This window comes from Amblyomma mixtum, chromosome 1, assembly GCF_055824585.1.
Source record: "Amblyomma mixtum isolate Tamu chromosome 1, ASM5582458v1, whole genome shotgun sequence".
NCBI classification, from domain to species: Eukaryota; Metazoa; Arthropoda; class Arachnida; order Ixodida; family Ixodidae; genus Amblyomma; species Amblyomma mixtum.
This window is the reverse complement of record NC_143012.1, coordinates 235,092,242-235,108,781: the sequence shown is the minus strand read 5'-3', so window position 1 is coordinate 235,108,781 and position 16,540 is coordinate 235,092,242. Positions and strand designations below refer to the sequence as shown.

General features: G+C 49.0%; 1 protein-coding gene and 1 pseudogene across 1 annotated transcript in view; one reads left to right on the top strand and one right to left on the bottom strand.

Moving 5' to 3' along the window:
• Positions 1-4,541: 4,541 nt before the first annotated feature.
• Positions 4,542-16,540, bottom strand: part of LOC149371169 (acid-sensing ion channel 2-like) — a 28,644-nt gene continuing 16,645 nt past the window's right edge. Inside the window, exon 12 of the mRNA XM_089579596.1 lies at positions 4,542-4,900. Within this exon, the coding sequence (XP_089435722.1) occupies positions 4,547-4,900 (354 nt within the window). The 3' untranslated portion in view covers positions 4,542-4,546. The remainder of the gene's footprint in view (positions 4,901-16,540) is intronic.
• On the top strand, positions 8,522-14,030 carry LOC149371170 (uncharacterized; annotated as a pseudogene).

The window sequence follows — 16,540 nt, the reverse complement described above, 5'->3', positions numbered from 1 at the left end:
GTTAATTTTAGGTGGCGATTTTAACATTGACATGCTGGCCAACAATAACACAACAATCGAGTTCAATACTTTGCTTAACGTCCACTCCTGTGAAAATGTCATCATGTCACCTACACGGATTACGACAGAATCAGAAACACTTTTAGATCTTTTCATAACAAACTCCAAAACAGAAAGCTTGAAATCAGGCACCATTGCTTATGCTCTGAGTGATCACATGCCAATATTCATATCTGTCAATCTTGCTCCGATTTCTCAACGACAACCCGACAAAATGTCATTTTATCGAGTTATAAATCATCACACGTTATGCGAGTTCAAGGAACGCTTATCTATTGTTAACTGGGAACATGTTTTTGAGGAAAGCGACCCTGATGAAGTATACGGAAATTTTTTAGAGATTGTTACTGACATTTATAATGCTTCCTTTCCACTTAAGAAATACTCCCAGTCAAAGAAAAGTAAGAAACCATGGGTCGACAAAGACATGTTGCAGTTGATAAGAAAACGCGATAAACTTTACAGAGTGTTTTTACAAAGTAGATGTCCTGAAGCGCTGAAAACATTCAAAAAATTTAGGAACTTCGTCACAAAGCAACTTCGCGTCGCTAAAAAGCAATATATTTATAACCGATTTAATTCAACTGGTGGACAATCTGAAAAAGTTTGGAAGGTTTCAAAATCTATCTTCAGTAATTCTTCCGAACCGACCACAAAAATTAATCATGAAGGGATTGAATTAAAAGGTTCTGATCTAGCAGATGCCTTTAATGACTACTTTCTTTCCTTTGCTGACACATCAAGCGGCGACGTAAATCTGTCCTATATGAGTGCCAGAAATGGTGAAACAATATTTCTAACACCGGTTACAATAAATGAAGTAATAACAGAATTTTTAGCGCTTAATAATAGTAAAGCTACAGATGCGTCAGGTTTTCAGATACAAGCCATAAAATTTACTATCGACATTCTTGCACCTTCCCTCGCCCATATCTTCAACCTATCCTTAGTTTCCGGTGTTTTTCCGCGTCTTATGCAAAGGGCAAAGGTCACAGTAGTGTATAAAAAGGAAACAAAAATGAAATGGGAAACTATCGCCCGATATCAATCTTACCTGTGTTTTCCAAAGGCCTCGAAAAAGTTATTCTTAAGCGGCTATCCTCTTTCACTGAAAGATGTAACATTATCACTACCGCTCAATATGGGTTTCGTAAAAATAGATCGACTGAGTTAGCTCTCCTTGCTCAGAAAGAATTCATACTAAAACATTTTGAAGCCAAAAACATGGTACTTGGTTTATTTTTAGATTTTTCAAAGGCGTTTGACCTTGTTAATCACTCTGTGCTGCTTAAAAAATTAGACCACTACGGTATTAGAGGCATAGCCCATATGCTGATTTCCTCATACTTGCGACATAGATCTCAGTTTGTTTGTATTGCCGGTGAATGCTCCCAGTTGAAAGCGGTAGCTTCTGGCGTTCCGCAAGGGAGCATTTTGGGTCCGTTTCTTTTTGTTCTTTATATTAATGATATTGTTCGCATCGATAGCACTGCTAAGTACATAATTTATGCAGATGACACTAGTCTGTTTTTTTCGGGTACTTCAACGGCTGATCTCGCAAATCGAGCTAATAAAACCTTAAAAGAAATAAATACTTGGACTGCTGATAATTACTTAAGAATTAACGTTAGTAAAACTGCAGCCGTCATGTTCCACCCACGTCACGAACACTTTGAACTTCCTCTAATTGAACTAAACAATACCAGAATAGAATTTGTGCAGTCTGTGAAAACTGTGGGCGTTTACTTTGCAGCTGATATGTCGTGGAATGACCATATTAATTACCTCGTTCAGAAACTTTCCAGAACAGTTGGTATCATGCGCCGCCATTGCTTTAATTTTCCTACGTCAGTCAACATGTTACTTTATCACTCTTTGTTCTCTTCCATAGCCAGCTACGGATGTATGGTGTGGGCAACAACAACAGCTGAAAATATTAACAAACTCACTGTCTTACAAAAACGTATTATACGCATTGCATGTAAAGTGCCGTATTTCTTCCACACTGCGAGCCTTTTCCACCGACACAACGTTATTCCAATGAAATCCATGTAGCACACTATAGGCTGTGCTACAAATATAAACTCGCCATAACGAAAAATGATGACTTCTTACTTACACTTGCTAGGTTAGAGCAAAGCAGAACTGTGTATGATACCCGCGCAGCAGAGCCTTGGAATATTAAGAAATGCCGCACAAACTATGGCAAACAAATGTTGCAGCATACCTTACCGACACTTCTGAACCAGTTGTACTGCCACAAGAATCTTGATGTCTCTAATATTTCTCTGAAAGAATTGCCCCAAATATTCGTGTAGTTCTTTTTTTTTCTTGCTATTACCATTTTGAGAGCACCTGTCAGTTCTGCTGTCCTTTATTTTCTCCTCCCTGTGTTTGCCTTTATAGTCCCTTTGACCTAATATAGTTCTTTTTTCTTTTACAAGCAGAATGTACTGCTTACTGAACGTACATGTGTCATTCTATGTACAGAGCGTACGAGTTTTTTCTTACAATTTGTTTGATGTCCTATTCCGCCGCCGTCATTGCTGCACTGTAAGAGGAAGCCAGGACCTCTCAAGCTGTCTATACAGCTTTTTCCCTGGCTGTCCTCGCAACACCTAGTTGCGGAAATAAACCTTCAAAACCTTCAAATTCTGGAAAAAAAATAATTAAACTCGGTGTTGTGCAAGTCACCCAACGAAAGCTCTGAGCCGCTATGCCGCTGCCACACGGGTACCTTCGATTGGAATCGAACTGAATGCAGATCCGGCGTTGCTAAATGGCTAATTAAATCAGAATCGAGCCCGATTTTACTCGATCCGAAGTCGGTTCCTGAAGCGCCGATCAATGGCTGCTACCCTCAATCCCTCCTGCTGAGGAAACAAACAAACGCAAAGTAAAAATCAAATGTGTAGAAGGGCATTATATAAAGGCTAACACTATTTAAAATAGTTTTTTTTTACTTTATCCAGTGCGGCTTGATTTCTTACATTGTGTTCAAACCTTCAACGCCGCCCGCCTGCCTGGGCAGCAAACACATATAATCACCCACGCGAATCAGCCAGCTTTATTGTGTTTGGCTTGCATTTGTGATGGATCCTTTGGTAGCTGACCACAGGCACGGGATTTTTGATCGGAAATGTTTCTGTTTACTTTTCTTTCATTACAAGCGCATTTGTTTGCCACCATTTATACAACGACGGATGGATAGATGGATGTTAGAAGCGTACCTTTTGAACGGGGTGGTAGCATGCATTTATTTTTCTTTTAATTTCTATAACCAACCTGTCAAAATCTCTGGAGTCTATTGTTTATATATAAATTTGCTATTTTTCTTTAGATATAAATTCTTGACTTCTACGTTTGACCAGTCTTTAACCCTGACCTTGAATCCCTACGTCACCGCCCTGCTTCTGAGCCAATAGTCTTCCAATCGCTTTTTGCTAACGTCTACTGCAGATTCCGCCACGTTCCCTATGTTATCTCTAAACCCTAGCGCCTCAAGGAGTGTCACTCTGCCTGTATCTCCATCTAAATAGATACTGACACATTCTAGCAAAATATGTTCGACTGTTTCTATGGATTTTCCACACACGGCACATGCGTCATCTTCAAGCTGATTGACCGGGCTAGGCAGGAGGTGAAGGCCAGATGACTCTTGGACTAAGGAGCCCTCCCAGGAAAGTTTTTATCTTTGTTATTAAATAAAGTTTATCCTCCTCCTCTTGGTTACCTTTCTTTGTGTAGCTTCGCGTTCTAAGATGCTTCAAAGAGGAGGTCGCTGCCTCTGGAGTTATCGTAGGTAGATGTGTTCCTTATTTCCCCTTTCCATTTCATGTACAGGTATAGAGTCAACTTTTTTTCTCATTGAATTAGTCCAGTCTGTGTTTTGACCTGTCATTTAAAGGTCTTTATTTCTCTCTCCTTGTTACCTGCATACTTAATGGTTAGTTTTCCAGCTATTTTCTGCTATTGAGTTAACACTCTTTCTGTACGAGCATTTACTTAATTTGCCCGTTTTCATCGCCCAGTTTCCTCAGGCGTCCTTCATATAATATTTTACTCTGAGCTTCCCGCGCTTCGAACGATGCAGTATTCCATTTGGAGCGCGCTCAGAACTTCAATCGGGACCGGGCTCGATCGGTATCGTAAATGCCAGTTTCGACAGCAGCACAGCACCGTATCGCATATCGGTGATGCAGCGGTGCCGTGAGAAACGCGTCACCGGGGAAAGCGCTAAATTGTCGCCCAGAACAAAGACGAGCTAAAGACGCGACATATAAAAAAAAAAGTTCGAAGGGCTCTGTCATACTGGGCACTGGGCTGTGCTTGTAGAACAGGAAAGCGTTGAGGATTTGGCTTCCCCATGCTCTCCCCACCCTGTAAACACGAATACGCCTGTATGGGTGTAAAAAGGGAATAAGTCATTCTATAGCGCATTCCTTTTTACAAAAGGGAGTGCACTTGAAGACAGCTTACTCCCTTTTCACTCCCATATAAGGACATTCATGTTTAGAGTGTACCTGCATGGCATTCGCGATCTGAGTCTGTATACACACGACCTAATGACTGCCGCCGGGCTGACATGCTCGGGTAACGCTTGCCCCGCTGAGGTGACAGGCGGGGCCTGACGGCTGTCCGCCGCACCCTCAGTGTTCAAACGAGGACGATTCCAGGAAGTGCCGAGACGACGAGTCGGCGCGAGCGTGCGTCCACGGGAGCTGCAGCTGAGGCGCAGAGCTCCGACCACCAGGATGTCCAGCACTTGGAAGAGCACGAAGAAGGACAGGCCCAGGTACATGCCGTTGATGCCGCCAAGGTTGCTCAGCACGCGGGTCTCCTGGGCACGTGTTTGCATATAGTTAATGTGCTGCAGAGCGGGGCGGACGAGTTTAAAGAAGTTTGCTTAGACAGGGTGTCCGCAGATCATTGGGAGGAGCGTTTGTTTTGAAGTGGATGCAATTAGGCTGGTGGTGATGATGTATATACAGACTCTGTAGTGATAGACGCCAGACGCATCCCCGTGCTGATGCTTCTCGGCTTTTTAGTTGAGATTGTCTGTAGAAACTTCCTATGCACATTCACTCTAATACTCGTGGTGGCTGCCATTATGGTAACGCATCTTGATAGCCAGCCGTTACTGTGCGGTACGTACAAGGGCGCGCAGGCAATCTTTCAACACCGATCTTTTCAGACCACTCGATTTTAACCGGCACCACGATGTCAGTGTTTTCATGAAACTGAATGCCACAGGCAGTATTTTCAGAAGCAGAAAAAGTACTCTAACAGATTTGAACGACGCTTGCGGAAGCAGTAAATCAATTTTGAGTATTCTTATTGTGTGGGCATTGTTGGAAATATGATGACGACGTAGAGGGTAAACACAACTTCATCTCCGCGCTTTACGGCCCTGCATATGTTAGTGAATGTGCTGTATACTGCACAAGCAGGCTTTATGCTTTAGGCCGAGATGCTGGGTTGCCACAGGCAGGTGCCGGCAAAGTCACTGAAACCGACCAGACTGAAGCAACCGTGGGCTCCTGGGACTGCCCCCTAAGCACGAACTTCTATCTGGCTGCACTCGGATGCAAAGGGAAGCTGCAGCCGTGACACAGCCTTAATTATCCAGCAGACCCAGTTACCTTCCCCTTTCAACAGTTCCCCTGACTCCGACCTAGAGGAATGGCTCGACCATTTCGACCGTGCGGCCATCTTCAATAATTACGAGGACACCATAAAGCTACGATACGTCTTCTTTGCCCTGGACGTACCTACAAGAGCCTGGCATTAAAACGAGTCCTGCTTATCGACCTGGGGCACTGTCAAGCAGGAGGTATTGAAGACTTTCACTGACGTCGTACACAATGAGAGGGCCGAGCTACTGCTGCATTCACGCATACAACAGCCCAGTGAGACGGTCACAATGCGCGCCGAAGAAATGAGACGTCTCTTCCAACGTGCCGATCCTGAGATGACGGAGGAAAAGAAGGTAAGGTTCTTGATGCGAGACTTTAAAGGTGCATTGAAGAGGATTCTGAACTTTTCTTTTTGCCGCGGGAACTCGATCTACACGTTCCTAGCATTCTTAGAAACTGCAACTTATTGCCCTGTATGGCTGATTTCCCTAATTAAATCGAATTAACGTCCGGCTCCCGCCCCTTTTTTTTAATTCTTCCTCGTACGATGGGCGGAGTCGACCAACGCGTGAAGTTCCTTTCAGCCAGCTGCGTGGAGGCTTTGCTTTCGCTGTATTTTGTTTTTTAAGTTTCCATGAATAAATAGTTTCATTAGAAGATAATATAGCCGCAAAATAAGCCCGCAGAAATAAAAATACGCGCGGACTATTTGCTACTGCGGACTACTACGTATTACTCCGCCGATGGCAGAGCGGCAAGCCGCCACGGGACTGGGTGAAAGGCACTCCACGCGTTGGTCGACTCCGCCCACCGTACGAGGGAGAATTCAAAAAAAGGGCGGGAGCCGGACGTTAATTCGATTTAATTTGGGAAATCGGCCATACAGGGCAATAAGTCGCAGTTTCTAAGAATGCTAGGAACGTGTAGATCGAGTTCCCGCGGCAAAAAGACAAGTTCAGATTCCTCTTCAGTGCACCTTTGAGGAGCAGCTGTTTGCTAAAATAGTACGCAACCCGCCCCAAAATAGTTGCTGAGTTTGTTGAAGAGGTGGATACCATAGAAAGAAACCACGACGCCCGAACCCGCCAATACAATTTCGGACATGACGGCTGCGGGCAGCGCCAACTCGCGGGAGATTATACATCAAGCTGTCCGCGAAGAGTGAGCGAGTGAAAAACATTTAATGCTCCAAAAATCAGGTTTTAGCGGTGGGCCGATGTCTTCATGTCTTCGGCCTCTTCACAAGGTCGGCGCCCCTATTCCAGGGCACCGCTGAGTCTTGCTGCTTCGCAGGCGTGCTGCACCAGTGCCCTTTGGGCCGTGAGCTCGCTGCTGGTCAGCAGGCCCTCCCATTGTTCCGCATTCGGGTCATTTAGCTTGTGAAATGTTCTGTTACGTTCGCATTCCCATGTGATGTGATATAGCGTGGGGGTTGCTCCGCACCACGGACATGTGTCCCTGTATTGTGTAGGGAACATCTTATGTAGTATGTATAAATTGTGGAATGTCCCTGCTTGCAGTCTCCGCCAGCAGACCGCCTCGTGCTGTGTTAATGATGTGTGCGGTGGTGGGTATTTGAATCTCCGCCCTCTGTGATAGTTTAATATTTCTGCATACGTCGGTTCCACCGTCATGGGGTCCTCCAGGGTTTCCGACTGCCCTGCTCGGCTCGTGATCTCGCGAACTAGGCTGTCTACCCTCGAGTTACCCTCTATCCTGGTGTGTTCCGGTATCCAGAAAATCCTGTGTCTTAAGGTCTTATTTGGAAGCTTTGCTTCGAGGAGGATCTTCAGCGTTTCCTTGCTTATTTTGCCCTGTATGTAGTTCCTGCATGCTGCTTTGGAGTCTGTCAGGATTATCAAAGACTTGTTCCTACGGTAACCTTCGGCCGCCGCTAGAGCTACGGCAGCTTCCTCCCCCTCCGTTACCGTACAGTTTCTTAATGTCGCGCTGCTAATTGGTTCCCCCATGTAATCTACCACTGCTGCCGCGACTCGGAACTTTCTGGTCCTGTGGTCCCATGGATAGAGGGCCGCGTCTGTGTATACTGTGTTTTCCATTGTGGCTAGGTTCCGCTTCACATAGTCTGCCCTGGCCTGCCTTCTAGCGGCATGGAGGTTGGGATCCATGTTTCTCGGCAGAGGGCTGATGTCCAGTGTCTGGCGGACCTCGTCTGGAATGCTAGCTGTTCTATCTGCGATCCCTTCTACATTGTGCCCTAATCTCTTTAGGAGCTTGCGGCCGGTGGCTGTCTGCTGGAGCCTGGCTATTTGCGCACTTAGCTGGGCTTCCGTTAGTTCTTCGAATGTGTTGTTTAGGCCCATTTGTAGCAGCTTTTCATTTGATGTGTTTCTTGGCAGGTGGAGTGCCGTCTTGTACGCCATTCTTAGCAGCGCCTCCGTCTGTTCTTTGTCTTTCTTGGTCATGCGGTGGTATGGCAGCGAGTACGTGACTCTGCTGACTATCAGGCGAAGAACTACGCCGACTTTTGTCGTCGCCAGGGCAGCCTCAGGTAGTGGGGCTCACGGACGTCATTCATGACGAAATTCAGCAGGCCCTGGCCGTCCCTCAGGCAATGACTCTGACCCATGAACCTTAATCCATGACATACGCCGCCGCGATTTGGGGCCACAAACCCACCGTAAGCACTCTGCGGGAGACATACGTCAATACACGCCACACTCCCGCCCACCCGCTTTAAGCATGGCGATCAAGCCCCAGGAAATGGGACGCCTGGAAGAATTCCGACGACCTTCTACTCTGTTTTTACTATGGTGAGGCCGGCAACATCCCTCTGCAGTGCCCATAAACGCGGATGGGTGTACATGGCTTCTCTTCCGAGGCACCGCGACCACGCCCTGGAGAGCGACCCCCAGATATCGTCTACTTGCTCCGAGAGGAGTATCTGTTGCCGAGCTGTCTGTCCCGCTCCCCATCTCCGCTCGAGACGCGTTTTTCGTCGGCGGTCAACAGCTACGAAGCCGCTGTGCAAGGAAGGTCCCCCAGTCGGAGTAGTTGCAACTAAAGACAGCAACCTTTGGAGGCGAGTTTGCTTACCAGAGAAACGACGAACATCGCGTATACACCGACCACGCCGTACGAATATCGCCGCAGCCACTACGCCTGCACCGCACAACCTCGACAACGACGCGACTTAAAAATGACACCGGCGCCCAGCGAAACGACAACGATGTGCTCCAGTCGTGATCACAGAACATGGCGAAGCTGCGACAGGACTCTGAGGCTAATCGGCAGTCCGACGCCACAAACAACTGGACGTGAAGGGGCTATCGTCAGTCGCATGGTCACTGCCTTGGTGGACACAGGCGCGAACTACGTACTCGGTGAACAGTGGACATTTCGCTGTTGAGCTCAAGAAAGTAGCGACCACTTGGGATGGTTCACAAATCCACAGACAAATGGGGAGACTTATCCTGCCAGCTGCATGATCCAGCAGCAGTATTCACGTGACGTGATTTTGGGCTTGGACTTCCTCAGTGAACATCTCGCTATCATCGGCCTTCGATCCAAGCTCATCACGCTTTCGACGGAAGAAGCCATACTTTCGAAGACGACCCTGAAGCATCACGTTGCTTGCAGTGTCCGCGATCAAGAAGTGAGCTTCATACCCCTCTCGAGCGTCATCGTTCCCGTGTGCGTCGGGGATATCGAGACCGTCGAAGACGTCATCGAGGGAAACTCACAGTTGCTCTTAGACCGTGGACTCGGCACCGCAAGAGGCACCGCTCGTTTCCGGACTGGACAAGCTCTGGTGCTGGAGACGAACTTCAACTAAGATTACCGACACCTCCACAAAGGCACGACGATTGTTTTCCTGGACGAATTAGCAGACTGTTGTATTCGTTGGTTTCGCGCCAGCAAGCTGCTGCGAGCGAACACCCCGTATTGGACGGATACCCCATTACCCCTCCCCTGCCGGTACCCTCTCAGTACGCGAGGGTATTTAAGCGTTGTTGTCTAGAATAAACGCGTTGTTCACTGCCAACCATCGTCCTTGCTACTGCGCAGTTCGCGCGGGCTTTACTACAGTGGCGACGAGCCAGGAAAGCACCCATGCGGTAAAAGCTGAAGCCGACGGCCTGCCGCAGAGCGAAGCACCGACGAAAGCCATAACCACCCTCCACCTACCGACCTTCGACGACGCAACAGATATGTGGAAAGCGTACCTTATTAAGATAGAAGCATATTTTGAAGCCAATGATATTTCTGACCCAAAGAGGCAGCGAGCACTGCTCGTGGCAGCACTCAGCAAGCAGACGGTTCAAGTGTTGGCAAGACGAATTCCTCCTCGGAAGCCAAATTCCCTGACTTATGCGGAAGCAGTCGCAGCCTTAAATGACTACTATGACCCCAAGCGCCACGAGATAGCAGAGAGTTATAAATTTTTTACCCGTTGTCAACAAGAAGGGGAGTCAGTGCACGCATTCCTGGTTGAAGTATGGCGTATAGCAGACAACTGCAACTTTGGAAATGCGGTAAGCCGGATGCTGAGGGACCGAATTGTTTGCGGCGTAAGCTCAACTAACCGACGTAAACAATTACTCGCAAAGAAAAATTTAACTTTAGTGGAGGTGGAAACAATGGCAACTGCAGCAGAAGAAGCCGACAACGATTCAAAAGACACGAGCGCAGAACTACCGACGGTGCACAGAATGCAAGCTCATCGTCGCTCATGGCCCCGAGATAACCATATCAACGGCGCGGTGCAAGAGTGCGGACGATGTGGAAGCACGATGACAACGCCCGCCGCTGGGCGAATGCACGGTGCTTTCGCTGTAGGCGACGCGGCCACCTAGCAAAGAAATGCGGGAGAGCAGCAACAGATGTAGTTGCTGCGAGGCGAACCGCGAGTGTAGAGGCACTGGTTGTCGAAACCGCGACATGCAGCGAGAATGCGGACGAGACACACGTCTGGTCGTTAATTTCTCGAAGGAAAAACGGCTTGGATCCGCCAGTGTGCCGCACATTTTGGGTGGGGGGACACAAAACTGGCCACGGAAATGGATACTGGATCTCCGGTGTGCGTCATATCGCGGCAAGTTTACGACCGACACAGCGAACGGTGGCCGCGCTTGAATTCAGCACGAGTAGGAGGAACTCGAACTTTCGTTGCGATACAAAAGGGTGCCCGTATCCTGTCCACTTACTGTGCTTGATTACGGCGCTTGGCAAGACGGGTGTTCTAATTGAAGACCTGACTGCGCCAAATTCAACAAGGGAAAACAACCCAGGCGGCAACATGGTGAACAGACTGCTCTCCGAGTATGAGAACGTCTTCTCGACAGACCAGGGGCTCATAAAGGACCACCAGCCAGCCTGAAGCTCAAGGAAACGGCGACGCCTAAATTATGTAAGGCCAGATCACTTCCTTACGCGTTTCGCGATAAGGTCGCTCGTGAGATTGATCGCTTAGTGTCGAGTGGGGTCTTATCCCCAGTGCAGCATTCAGAATGGGCTACACCCATCGTAGTTGTTTTGAAGAAGAACGGCTCCGCAAGGATATGCGGCGACTATAAAGTCACGCTTAACACTGCATGTGATGTGGAGCACTACCCACTTGCAGTGGATGAGGGATATATTCGCAACCTTAAATGGCGGTGAACACTTCAGCACCTTGGATTTGAAGGGCGCAAACAACCAAGTGCCGCTTGGCGAAGCGTCATTAACACGCACCGCGGACTGTTCCGCTCCAACCGATTTCCGTTTGGCGTATCTTCTGCCCCGGCTATTTTTCAAAGGAAGATTGACGTAGTACTTGCCGGGCTGCCAGGCGTCCAAGCCTACCTGGACGACGTGTTAGTGTCGGAAGGGAAAGACGATAAGGAAGAACGGCTCAAGAAAGTGTTGGAACAGTTTATAGAGCATGGGGTTAAGCTTAGGGTCGACAAATGCAAGTTCCGGCAGCCTTCGGTCACTTACCTTGGGCAACGTATCGATCGTGAAGGCCTACATCCTATCGAAAAGAACGTAGACGCGATTATGCACGCCCCCCGCCCAAGTAACGTGAGCGAGTTACGTTCGTTCCTTGGTATGCTCACGTACTACTCAAGGTTCTTGCCAAATATGTCGACAGTTGTACCGACTGGTGTACCGACCGCTGTACTGACTGGTGGAAAAAGAGCCCATTGAGAGTGGCTGCAACCGAGGCCGTCGGCGTTCGAGCGAGCAAAATAATTCCTGAAGAACGCACAACTTCTCGTGCATTTTGATGCAAACAAGGATCACCCCCTTATGGCGTGGGCGCAGTGCTTTTCCATTCAGTAGGAAATGAACACAGACCAATCGGGTTCCGCTCCAGAACGCAAACAAAAGCTGAGCAAAACTACTCCTAGCTGGAGCGAGAAGCATTAGCCCTCATCTTTGGCGTTTCTCGTTTTCGTGACCATCTTCTAGGTCGCCAGTTTACCCTGGTGACTGACTATCAACCACTGCTAGAACTGCTCAGGCCTGACCACCAGACGCCACCGATGGCCGGCACATGAATTCAACGGTGGCACTGTTCTTGGGTGGCTACCAGTACAAGCTGCAGTACGTGCCAGGGAAACAGCTACTCACAGCAGATGCTCTCAGCAGGCTGCCAGCGCCGACAACGGAACCGTTGACCCCGGGTGAACCGTCGGAATACGTCGTTTCATTGGAAACCCTGGAGGAAGGTTTAGTGACAACCCACGAATTGCAGGAGCTGACTGCCAAGGACCCGATGTTAGGCTGAATCACGCATCTTGCACGGGTGGTCTCAAACCACCGACGGGGCACCCCTAGTGTGAAGAAAAGCTTCAGTCTTCCAGTTGAACAAACCGTCTCTGGCGGGGCACCCCTGGTGCAAGGAAGGAAGAGAACCTGAACTTTACTGGCGATATCCTTCTGCGTGGAATGGCGCGGGACTTGTTGTCCTTTGTTGATCCGAAGGTGGAGCTATTGCTGGCTCACCGCCTTATCTATTGGGTCAACAGAGTGATGATGCCGCGGAAAGCTCAGCCAAGGATGTTGCAGCTGCTACATGAAGCACACCAGGGTTCCTCTGCAATGAAATCTGTCCCAAGGTCATTGTTTTGTTGGCCGGGGCTGGGCAGGGACATTCAAGACTTGTCGGCGCAGTGCGGAAGCTGCGTGGAAAACCTGCCCATGCCCACTACAGCCCCACCAGTGAGTTGGCCGAAAACAGCTGATCTGTGGTCTCGGATCCACATCGATTTTGCAGGCCCGCTAGCCGACAAGATGATACTAGTAGTGATAGATCATAAACGAAGTGGATTGCAGCAGTGCCCATGAGCCACGCGAACGCGGCTTCTACAATCCGCTGCTTAAGGAGCATGTTTTGTCGGTTCGGTGTGCCGCGCACAATCGTGTCCGGTAATGGCGCGCAATTCACAAGTCAGGAGTTCGCCACGTTCGTATCAAGAAATAAAATTGTGCACCTACGTACGGCGTCTTTTCATCCACAATCTAATGGAGCAGCGGAAAGAGCTGCTGGGACCGTGAATGCCGGATTGCGGAAAATGCGAGACGGGCAGCTCTAAGATAACCTCATGCGGTTATTTAATTACAGACGGACCCCCCAAAAGGAAGGAGGGTCACCTTCGGAGATGCTTCTCTGCTATCAGCTACGTTCCCGTCTTGACACGTCTGCCACCCAGAGCTTCGGATTCGTCTGCGGACGTTGACGACTGGACCATCTCGCCAGGCAGCAGCGTATACGTGCGGAATTACTGTGCCGGCCAACGATGGGTGCCTGGGCGTGTACAGTCCACTTCGGGGGCGAGAGTGGTAACAGTAGACACGCCAACGGGAGTAGTGCGGCGCCACGTCGACCAAATTCGGCGTCGTCGGGAGTCAACGCCAGGGACTACGTCTGTTGAGGCCACTGCAAGTGCGCAGTCGGACGGTGATCTTGAAAGTGCTGGTCTGTGCTGGTCTGTCACCCGAGTCCACGGAATCGAAGCGAGAGCAAAGCCTTGAGCAGCCGGCAGCCGACGACCAGAGCGTGGTTCCAGCCCCAGCTACAACGACGAGTCTGACTGATCCCATGCAGGGCATTCTCAGGCGTTCGACAAGGATAAAGAAAGCAGTACAGCGGTTCCAATTTTAGGAGGGCAGAAGCGTTGTATTCGTTGGTTTCACGCCAGCAAGCTGCTGCGAGCGCACCCCCCGCATTGGACATATCGCATTCCTCGTCCCCTGCCGGTACTCTCTCAGCGCTGTTGTCTTGAAAAGCGTTGTTCATTGACAACCATCGTCCTTGCTGCTGCGCTGTTTGCGCGGGCTTTGCTTTACTACACAGACATTCGAGACGTCTTCGTCCTCCTCGACTGACCCGCAGAATAGCCGCCTAAGAGCACACGCTCACCTACAACGTAAACCCAGGACTGCCCCGCAATAGACAAGACCAGATCCGCAGTTTTCTTGCTGCAGCGATTGCTTTTCGTCTTCTACAAAGGTCCGACAAACGCCGATTGCCAAGCATCGCACTGTTATTGACGAACATGCCCGACCTCTCCGCCAAAGCCCCTACCGTGTGTCGCCGCGAGAGCGCCAAGCCATCCGGGATCAAGTGGAAAAACTGCTTCGCGATACATCAAGTCATTGAAGAGCCCCTGGGCGGCACCGTTTGTTCTGGTGAGAAAGAAAGAAGGAGCGCTTCGGTTTTGCGTCAATTACCGCCGCTTAAAAAACACAACGAAGAAGGATATGTACCACGCACCGTCGCCAGATGTAACGGGGTGGTGGCGGAGGTTCAGCAGTCAGGAAAAGAGTGAAAGTCTTCCAAAAAGAAGTTCTTTAATGGGGTGACTTGTGCCCACAAGGAACTGAACAACTCAGTGGCGGCGATAGCAACGAGCATGTTCGGCGGTCGTCGAGGAACAGAATCCTGGACGCCTTCGGCCGCGCTCAGTTTAAAGTTAAAACTACTAAAAAAATGGTCGATTTTCGTAGTTAGGCCAAATGCGAATTAGGTGCGCTAGCAGTTCGCTTTTCTCTTCGGTTGTGGTGTTCAGGTCCAGTATTCACGGATGGTAGTTGTTCGAATAGCGATAATGGGTTAGTTCCTACATGCTGAATTGACCATTCTCTCCATTCATAGATCCCCGCGAGTCTTCCTAGCCCTCCTGGCGCAGTGGTGCAGCGGTTAACCGATGCGCCACTGCCCCTCTATGGCAGGTGCTGCCATCGGTGCGACCTGGGTTGGGTTGGGTTGTTACCCAGGTTGTTCTTCCTAAGCCGCCTCTCACGATTAAATGAGCTGCCGCCTGACACGGCTGTATGTAGATATCAACGTTACTAGATTACTTTTTCCAGGTAATCTAGTAACGTTGGTAGATATATATATCTGGGCAGGTTGCCCACCACCCGGTTTGCAGGTGAGCAGCCAGCCACAAAACCGGCTTTAGACAAACAGATAGACAAACACACAACAGTTAAATATAAAGAATGGCCTCTATAAGTGCTAGCGCACTGGAATACTTTATTGCGCCAAATTAGCTGATAATAGCTCTCGAGATAAGCTACGGGAACCGCCTACGCCAATCTCGAACAATATAGAACCAGCTGCGTGTGGCTGTTAACATTGCAGATAGATATGGTAACACCGCTCGTCAGGAACGAAGTGATGAAGCCGCATGCTGGCGGCTTTGAGAATGAACAGATAAACGTTATAAAGCTTTGCGGCAGTACAGTGTTGACCTTCTAGCCGTACGTTGTGCCCTCTGCAGCCTCAGCGCGGCCATGCTGTAGTGATACTGTAGTTTGGGGTTGAGTTAGTAGAAAGAGATTTCGGAGCACTGCATTCATTTTCGATGGTTTTAGAAGTCATATGGCTGGTGGTCATACAGATGTACGAAAACTCAGGAAGGAGCGTCACGTGACAGTTTTGAAGCACAATTATAAAAGTGGAAAAGGAGGAAGTCGGCCCCACTTGACGGCTTGTGCTGGGTTTTTATCGGCCAGGGTCGAGTTCCGTCAATCATCACGCGAGGCTGACTTCGGCGTCCCCGGAAATAGAAAGTGGAAAGGAAATTGAAGAAGCGTATCTTGTTGGACCAGTTGGGAAAAGGGAACGACTTTAAGAGAGTCTTGTGAAGGCCGACCACGTACATCACATTATGCTCCTCGCACATTATATTTCCTTCAAAGCCCAGTGTTGTCAGAACAATAACAGGGGCTAGTTGGTCGTTCAACGTGCAGAAACCCGCACGGGGCTCATTGCTAAAACACGAAGACAACATAAAAAAGAACGGCGAACAAACAAACCTCATTTTTTCTGATCGTCAGTCTTTTTGCCTTCGCGTTTTATAGCAATCAGTCCGGCATGGTTTTCCGCACAATGTGCACTGACTTTTCTTGTTTCGACGGCCCTCCTGTGCCTCCTTGTTGTCGTCTGGGACACGCGTAGATAAACAAGACATTGTTTTAACGGCATTGTAAGAATTCCTTTGTATCACTGAAGAAGCCTGACAAACACGACGCGTGACTCTAAGGCGGCCGCGTAAGCCGTTGTGCGTCCGGGTCGTTGGGCGGCAGTACAAAGCCTGATAGCGCGTTCAGCCGGCCCGCCGTTGACGTAACCGGCGTCGCTTATCTATATCTAACTGCGTGCAGTGCTACGAAAGCCATTAGCATCAAACGTTTCGCCTGCTCATACATGTTCTCGACAAACGGTTTCGCGTTTTGAGAGTGCCGTAATTATGACTTCGCCGGTTTCTGCATACGAAGGAGATGAGGATTTGAACGAAAACATCTTCGACGGAAGTCCGTCTGGTTGGGTTACTGAGATAGTTGAGAGTACGATTTCAGGCTCTGACGGGAGACCTACGGGCCGCTCAAAG